This window comes from Squalius cephalus (assembly GCF_949319135.1).
Source record: "Squalius cephalus genome assembly, chromosome: 14".
NCBI lineage: Eukaryota > Metazoa > Chordata > Actinopteri > Cypriniformes > Leuciscidae > Squalius > Squalius cephalus.
The window spans coordinates 5,377,849-5,387,499 of NC_137135.1; the positions used below are offsets into that span (position 1 = coordinate 5,377,849).

The 9,651-nt window shown below is 38.7% G+C and overlaps 1 protein-coding gene across 1 annotated transcript; it reads left to right on the forward strand.

Moving 5' to 3' along the window:
* The first annotated feature begins 647 nt into the window (after nucleotides 1-647).
* Nucleotides 648-9,030, forward strand: LOC307170690 (nuclear factor 7, brain-like). Its single transcript, XM_079891908.1, has 6 exons — nucleotides 648-1,260; nucleotides 1,829-1,924; nucleotides 2,037-2,267; nucleotides 2,386-2,408; nucleotides 2,490-2,608; nucleotides 6,060-9,030. Exons 1-6 carry the CDS (start codon nucleotides 865-867, stop codon nucleotides 6,602-6,604), a joined length of 1,410 nt encoding a protein of 469 aa, XP_079748034.1. The 5' UTR covers nucleotides 648-864; the 3' UTR covers nucleotides 6,605-9,030.
* Nucleotides 9,031-9,651: the final 621 nt, after the last annotated feature.

Below are 9,651 nucleotides of genomic sequence, written 5' to 3' on the forward strand. Positions count from 1 at the left end.
TGAAACATTTTGCGACACACACTTTCCCTCACTTTCACCAGCAGAGGTCCTCGTCAATGTGATTTGAAAAGCTTCGAGTAATGAACCTTTTTCTGATACAATTGTGTTGAAAGCTTCGCTGGTTCATAATGCTTCACTTCACCATCACTACAGAAAACACAGGCAAATAGGGTATCCAAAACACAGGCAGAGAATCAAAAAAACAAAAACAAGACACATTAAACCAGAATAACACTTAGAAATGCAGAGTAACAACATCCAAAATTTTGCAAAGAATGACAGCACACACAGGGCTTATATAGACAATATTAACAAGGTATTGAGACAGAGCAGAATGTAAGGAAGCATAATGGGTCCAGGCAGATGGGAAATGTAATCCGTGATAAGACAGCACAAGAATCGGGAGGTGTTTCCCCCTAGTGGAGATCATGGGCACTCCAGCTGGTGGATGGTCTTATATGACCCACTAGAAGGGACAATCAGTCTTATTTTTTTGGAATCCAATTTTTATATAACTGACTTAAAAAAGTTATGAACAGTTTTAAAGATTTTTTTTTTTTTACTAACTTACTAGTTTTAGTGGTTTATGCAACCAGTCCCAGAAGCTCCAAAAGTTAATCAGAAACTCCACCCTCTTACAAAACCTTGCAGGAACTGACTAGTCTTATTATATCTACCTTTCATTTTTACTGAAAGCTAAAACGAGTTGTGAATAACAGAGGAGGACACATTATATTAGGGTTTTTATGTATTTCTGAATGAACCTAGATTAGATTTTGATTGTAATGGTTATTTACTCTTTAAACCAAATTTCAGAAAGTGAAAGTAAATTGTAGATCATTGGATCTTTTACAAGACGAGGAAATGGATTCAAAATCTGTGGAAGAGCTTTCTTGTCCTGTTTGCTGTGAAATCTTCAAGGCTCCTGTTCTTCTGTCCTGTAGTCACAGTATTTGTAAAGAGTGTCTACAACAATTCTGGAAAACTAAGGAAACTCAGGAGTGTCCTGTCTGCAGAAGAAGATCCTCTAGAAATGAACCTCCAGTTAATCTCACGTTAAAAAACTTGTGTGATTCATTGATAAAGGAGGGAAAGGAGGAACGTTCATCAGGATCTGAGGAGATCTGCAGTTTACACAGTGAGAAACTCAAACTCTTCTGTCAGGAGGACAAACAGCCTGTGTGTTTAGTGTGCAGAGACTCAGAGAAACACACCAATCACACATTCAAACCCATCAGTGAAGTGCTTTCATCTTACAAGGTAAGACAAATGTCTCTGATTTCATATGCTGAATAAAGTGTTATACATAGACACAGTATTATTTGTGTAAACAATAGACCAATATTCATTTTACTCAAACTAAATCTCTATGACTTACTACTGATATAATGTTCTGCTCTAATCTTTGACCCTCTGATGTTCAAATATTAACAGCATCTGCACAAAATATGTTTAGAAAAAATAGAAATGTCATTGGTTATTATTTTTAAAATAATAATATGTGATTTAAGACACACCAAAAAGTGATTGATACTAACATACTTCACTTTCTGTATTTGTATTTGCACAACCACAAATATACAACTGCATGAATATAATAACTAAGAATTGGCCATTGCAAAAAACACATTTGTTTGGTGAAAACATGATTTATAGATGTTCATCCTTTCCCAATTAAACAATTAAATATATATCTCCTGCCATTTTCAGGCACAAATGCTTCCTGAGAATGATTTATCAACATTTAAATAATAAAAACATCCAAACATACCATGTTTAAACCTCTTAGAGCTGCATAAATTTCACAGATTTTCATCTTAACCTGTAGGAGGAATTTAATACAGCACTGACGTCCTTACAAAACAAGCTCAAACATGGAGAAGAAATGAAGAAAAAGTGTGATGAAACAATTGAACACATCAAGGTGAGGATATAAAGAGTTAAATACTCAACATTCACACACAGAGTTTATTATTGACATTAGTGGAGTGTGTGTTCATACAGCGCTGACTGAAGTGAATGTGATTTGATTTCAGTCTCAAGCTGAGCACACAGAGCGTCAGATTAAAGAAGAGTTTGAGAAGCTTCATCAGTTTCTCAGAGACGAAGAAGAAGCTACAATCACTGCACTGAGAGAGGAAGAGGAGCAGAAGAAGCAGAGGATGAAGAAGAAGCTGGAGAAGATGAACACACACTTCTCAGCTCTTTCACACACAATCAGAGACATGGAGGAGATGATGAAAGACAATGACGTCTCGTTTCTAAAGGTGACAAATCAATCTGGCTTCATTCTTTGTGCACAAAACAACTTGTATAGAGAGACTCATTGACGTTGAAGAGTGTTTGATAAGATATTAAAATGTTTTCAAACTCTATATTTTCCAGAACTTTAAGGCCTCAATGGAAAGGTAAGTGAGCTGCTCGTATCTCTTCTCTCAGTGGATCTGAACTCAAATTCACTGCAGTTCTGACTCCTGAATGTTCCTCAGAGTCCAGATCTCACAGCCGGATCCACGGATGAGTTCTGGAGCTTTGATTCATGTGTCGCGTTATCTGGGTAACCTGCCGTTCAGAGTCTGGAAGAAGATGCTGGAAACTGTCCAACACAGTGAGTCTCAGCAGATTTGACACCAGTGCAGAAGATAGTTCAGATATAAACACACACAACATCAACATTTGATAGAAATATACTTAATAATCACTTGCATTTCTAAGTGAATCTGAACTGCATTTCAGAAAATCATCAGATCATACAGCGAACTCATAGTGAAAAGTCGGTAACACTTTAGAATACTGTTCCTTCATTAATGAATAATTACACAGGAACAAACGAGTAACGTATTATTAACATTCTAGTAACTACTATTAACTAACAAGAAACTCTGATTAACAAATTAGTAAGTAATAGCGCTCAAATACTATTTTTTCATTCCTCCCAGAGAACTACTATCTACAGGTTCATAATTAACATGAATAATGCATAATTTATAACAAAAGGTAATGGTAACCCACTAGTAATGACTCAAATATTACTACATCATTCTAAAGGAACTACTAATTATTTGGATCAGTATTCTAATTGGACTTCGACCGAAAACTAGAAGTAAATACAGGTATGTGCGCTGGCTGAATTAACATTACTTTTATTCATATCTTTCACATCTACTGCAGTCAGATTGACCCGTGATCACTCTGAAGGAATCACTCACATTGGCTGGGCACTTGTAATGACACATCAAGGATGTTAAGAGGCTAAAAGCAGGTTTAAAACTTGCCCCATTGAAGTCAACAGGGTGCATATTTTAAAAAGAGGATAACACGGTGTAGGCAACACAGATTTTTGTCGTTGTTCTCTGTACTGACAGCACTACAAATTTACAAAAAAATTAGCTCAATGTTAAAATTGACCGGAGTTCTCCTTTAAGAAAAATCACCATAGTAAATGATTTTGCCATATTTTCGGTCTGATGTTGCCAATGGCAATGTCCAGGTTAGATGCACGAAAATCACGTGACACCCTGTAGACCGGGCTCCCTCCAAGAAGTGAATGAGTTTTGAACACAGGAGAAGAAGTGGCTAGCCTGACTACGTCAGACTTCGTACTTCCGCTCAATTTCATTTCGCTTCTGTACTCAGTCTGAGACAGCTTCAGAGCTTTCTGTTTGCCACCGGTCTGGAAACAGCCGGGCCAATCAACGAACAGAGGGCGGGCTGAGAGCCGTGACGTACACGCTGATTGTACCGTGGATGCGTAGATTTACTTAACTTAACCTGCAAAAGTCGTTCACAGCCATGTTCACTCCGGTATTTCGCTTGATGGTTTTGTTTTCGCATCATACATGTGTTTACAGTGGAAGTTAGATGCGGCTGAGCATGCGCATAACACACGCCATAACCAAACGTTATTTGATTGGCTTACGGGTAACCAATGATTTTAAACTTCATTGGCTTACGGGTAACCAATGATTTTAAACTTCAGACAAGCGCCCCCTAGCAAGAGAGAAAACACTTCTCTGTTATGCCATTCCAGACTCTGTCTACGAAGCAAAGTGAAGTAGCAGAGTCTGGTATTACCAGGCTAAGAAGTGGCGCTGCTCCTCTTAAAGAGATACTCCACTTTTTTTGGAAATAGGTTAATTTTACAACTCCCCCAGAATTAAACAGTTGATTTTTACCGTTTTCGAATCCATTCAGCCGATCTCCGGGTCTGGCGGTACCACTTTTAGCATAGCTTAGCATAGATCATTGAATCGGACAAGACCATTAGCATCTCTCAAAAAAATGACCAAAGAGTTTCGATATTTTTCCTATTTAAAACTTGACTCTTCTGTAGTTACATCGTGTACTAAGACCGACGGAAAATGTAAAGTTGCGATTTTCTAGGCTGATATGGCTAGGAACTATACTCTCATTCCTGCGTAATAATAAAGAAACTTTGCTGCCGTACCATGAGTCCAGCAGGCGTAATGATATGACGCAGCGCCTGAAAATAGTCCCCAGCTCGGTATAACATCCAACGTGACCGTACTAAGTTTGTCTAACCTATTAGACCTATTTTCAGGCGCTGCGTCATATCATTACGCCTGCTGCACTCATGGTACGGCAGCAAAGTTTCTTGATTATTATTAATTAGAGTATAGTTCCTAGCCATATCAGCCTAGAAAATCACAACTTTTCATTTTCCGTCAGTCTTAGTACATGATGTAACTACAGAACAGTCCAGTTTTAAATAGGAAAAATATCAAAACTCTTCGATCATTTTTTTGAGAGAGTCTTGTCTCTTGGTCTTGTCCGATTCAATGATCTATGCTAAGCTATGCTAAAAGTGGGACCGCCAGACCCGGAGATCGGCTGAATAGATTCGAAAACGGTAAAACTCAACTGTTTAACTCTGGGGGAGTTGTAAAATTAAACTATTTCCAAAAAAAAGTGGAGTATCCCTTTAAGGCACGAGTAGAGTAACGGTGATAATATGGCTACGTAGCCTACATCAAACACGTTTTGCTATTAAGGGCAGCCTACCACACCATTGATGTGAACTTAGCTATACATGCCATTTACGTCAGAGGGAGCTATTTCAGGCCCTGTAGAGATTTAGTGAAATGCCCATGCTTTTTTATTTTGCTACTCTGCCATTTTGAATTTACACATTTCTCATATTTGTGTTATTGCTACTATTTGTGTTATTGACCTTTCAGTAATAAAAAAGAAGACTTAAGATTATTGTGGGAGTATTTTTGTATTTTCAAAATACTAATTACTTGTATTTTATTTAAATACATTTTTCACATCAGTATTTTGTATTTTATTTTGTTACATTTCATGAGCCAGTATTTGTAGTTTGTAACAAAATAGTTTTTGATGTATTTGTGCCCACCTCTGGTAGTTCCTTTAGAAAGATGTAGTAACACTTGATTCATTACTATCCAAAACCTTACAAAAGCCTTAAAAGCTTACAATGACTTCAGTCAATATTAGGTTGTTATCGTGTTTTTCACTTTAGAATACTGATCCAAATTATTAGTAGTTCCTTTAGAAGGATGTAGTAACACTTGATTCATTACTAATGGGCTACCATTACCTTATATTAAACATTGTGCATTATAAATATTTATTAACCTGTATATAGTAGTTCTTATAGTCTTCAGTGAGGTATGAAAAATAGTAGTTATTGATTAGCTAATAGTGAACTACCACATCCGACTGAGCGCTATTACTTACTAATTCGTTAATCAGAGTTTATTGTTAGTTAATAGTAGTTACTAGAGTGTTACTAATGTATTACTCATTTGTTCCTGTGTAGTTATTCATTAATGAAGGAACAGTATTCTAAAGTGTTACCGAAAAGTCTATTCCTCATGGTTTATATTTATGTATTTGGATACAAGAGTGTTTATTGAATACTGATATTAAACCTGAAGCCTCAATCCATTCTGACAGTAACTGAGAGACCATTGTTATGATAGCATGATTTATGATCTCTTTCAACAAAAGGAAAATGTTTTACATTTCTAATACATCATATTTCATCCTGTAATCTGATGTTATTCTCTTTGCAGCTCCGTTGACTCTGGATCCAAACACAACACATCGTCGTCTCACACTCTCTGCTGATCTGACCAGTGTGTCGAACAGTCGTGTATATAAAACACTTCCTGATAATCCAGAGAGGTTTGACAGGTGTGCATGTGTCCTGGGATCTGAGGGCTTTAACTCAGGAACACACTGCTGGGATGTGGAGGTTGGAGACAATACATGCTGGATTCTTGGAATAACAACAGCATCAAACCAAAGGAAGGGACTGGATTTCTTTGACTCTAATGTCTGGTATGTAGGGTACATGAACAGCAAATACGGCTCAAAATCCCCAGAGCAACCCGACTCTTACTTAACTGTTAAACAGAAGGTTCAGCGTGTGAGAGTTCAGCTGGACTATGACAGAGGAACAGTGTCATTCTCTGATCCTGTAACTAAAGACTGTCTGCGCACATTCAGGACATCCTTCACAGAGACTGTCTTTCCATTCTTATATAATTACTGCAAAACTTCTCCTCTGAGGATCTTACCAGTTAAACTGTTTATTACAGCAGAAAATCACAGTTAAATCTGATTCTGCTTCTAGATTAATACAGTTTTGCAAATTATGCTTCAATAATAACACTGTAATCAAAGGGTCTCATTGATCAATCACAATTAAATATAAAATTTAAAGCCAACTTTCAACCCTTGTGTTTCCTTAAGGACATGTTTGTCTCTTTCAGGTTTTAATTTTTTATTTTTTTTTAAATCATTGTTCCTGTGTTAATGCCAACTGCATCAAATTTGTTACAAGTGTGGATTTTTATTGGAATTTTCTAATTTCACCCTCATTTCCTTTCATAAATCACTGGGTACACAAAATATTTACATATTTAAACATATTTATCTTAATTTGAGATACCCAGAGTGTACTCAAATGTTTCGCTATCTTCAGCTCAAAGGAAAGAAATTCACGTTTTCTCAGATGCTTCCATAAAGGCAATTGCAGCAGTAGCCTACCTGAGAGTGATGAATGACAATGGATCATGTACCGTAGTGTTTGTGCTAGGCAAGGCTAAGCTTGCTCCACTGACTGCTGTCACTGTCCACATGGCTTTCTGGGCCTGCGTTTCTTTCTCATCCTGATTCAGAGTGTCTTGAAGACAATCCGTCATACAATCTAATTGACCCTGATTCAGATGTGGAAGTACACTCTAACCGTACAGATCTGACACCCCATGACTTTCCTGTTAAACTTGGCTCACATCGCTTTGAGCGCTTTTCAACTTGGAAATGTCTCTTACAAGCTATATCCGACTTAATTCACATCATACATTCATTCAGACTCGAAAATGAGTTAGCAAGTACCTGTAAAAAATCTTTGTGACAAAGCACTCCCAGAGGAACTTTCACAGGCAAAAGTTGTGATATTACAATGTATCCAACAGGAGAGCTACAGTGTTGAGTTTGCTCGTCTTTCTGAAGGAAAGAAAATCTAAAAAAACAGTGGACTGAGAACTCTGAACCCCTTCATTGACCAAGATGGGCTTCTGAGAGTAGCTGGCGGACTCAAGCATGCTCCTATAGAACAAGGAGAAATGCATCCTGTTATCATTCCTGGTAAAAGCCACATAGCCCTTCTCATCATGAGACACTTTCATGAATGGGTCAAACACCAAGGTCGCCTTTTTACAGAAGGTGCAATCAGAAATGCAGGATTCTGGATCGTCGGGGCGAGAAAACGCATTCATAGTGTGATTCATAAATGCATCATCTGTCAGAAACTCAGAGGAAGAGTTGTTGAAATGAAGATGGCAGATCTTCCTCCTGATCGACTTGCCACTGATCCACTTTTCACTTATGTCGGCCTTGACGTCTTTGGGCCCTGGATGGTCGCCTCTCGCCGCACTCGGGGTGGCTTGGCAAACAGCAAAAGATGGGTACTCATTTTTACCTGTTTGAGTATTCGAGCAGTGCACTTTGAGTTGATTGATTCTCTTGATGCATCCACCTTTATCAACACCCTCCGACGCTTCTTTGCCATAAGGGGTCCAGCAAAACAAATCAGATTAGACTGTGGCACAAATTTCAAGGGTGCTTGTAAGGAGCTGGGAATGCTCGCAGAGGAGCCTCGTTTTAGGAGCTACTTGAATAAGGAAGGATGTCGTTGGATCTTTAATCCCCCGCATGCATCCCAAATGGGAGGAGCTTGGGAGCGACTTATCGGAGTTGCACGTCGCATATTAGACTCCATGCTGCTTCAAAACAGTCACTCTCATCTCACTCATGAAATGCTGGCGATATTCTTGGCAGAAGTTTCTGCAGTTATGAATGCAAGACCTCTCGCACCGATCTCAAGTGACCCAAATTCACCCGCCCTGTTGACTCCAGCCACTCTTTTGACTCAGAAAGTTGGTGTCTTGTCTCCTCCTCCAGGGGACTTTTGAAAAGGATTTTTGCCGCCAGAAATGAAAGCAAGTTCAACAACTTGCCAGCACCTTCTGGGAAAGGTGGCGACGTGAGTACCTAGTCAATCTTCAAAGTCGCCACAAATGGCACACGAACCAGCCTAACATCAGGGAAGGAGATATTGTACTTATGAAGGAGGCTCAAGTTAAAGGAACACTACACCGTTTTTTGAAATAGGGCTTATTCACATTCTTTCATACATTTAGATTGGTGGGTAAATGCATTTTTGTCTCAGTGCATGCATTGTTTTAGTTTGACAGGGTCGGCGCTAGCTTAGCTTAGCACAGTGAATGGAATCCTTTGTTGCCAGCTAGCATGTCCTGAGTATAAGTGATAAAAAAAAAAAAAGAAACCCACGTAATTACTTCTTGTGGCCTGCGTATTCACAACGAGTACAAATAGCGATGCAGATTAACACTAGGTGATTTCCTAGGCAGATATTGACTTGGGACTATATTAGGGGGAAGCACAGGCGAAGCACAGCTACTTAGGCGAAGCACTGCTACTTGGGCGCAGAGATATCACGCAACACATGAAATTCCACGACTTCCGTCGAGCTAGGTGTTCGAGCTGGAAGCATTAGCGATTAGCATGTAAGTTTAGCAGGTAACAGGTAACAGCTAACGTTAGTAACAGGGACAAAGCCCGGCAGTTCATGTGGTGTTGTTCTAATTACTTGATACACAGACATAACTGATATTTCACTGCATCCACTAATAGTCAATGGCCAAAAACTAGTGTTGACACCATCAGTTAAAGTTAACTAAATAGAACAACACCACATGAACTGCCGGGCTTTGTCCCTGTGTCACGTTTCCATGGACTTTTAGTTGGTTTTCTTCTGTTCTGTTCATGTCTTTGATTTGGTTGTCCTCATTAGTTCTTTATCATCATTAGTTCAGTGTCATCACCTGTGTCTAGTTTAGTTTATCAGCATAATCACCTTCACCTGTTGTCACCTCATCATCTCTGTATTTAAGTTCCTTCTCTGTCTGCATTCTTTTGTCGGTTATTGTTTGTGTTAGAGCACGCTGCTTGTGTTAGTACACTGTTTTGTATTTTGGATGTATTTTGCCTTTTGGAATTAAAACTTGAGTATTTGGTATCGTCACTTGACCTTAGTCTTCTTCTTCAACCTGTCAACGTTACACCCTGTTACTAACG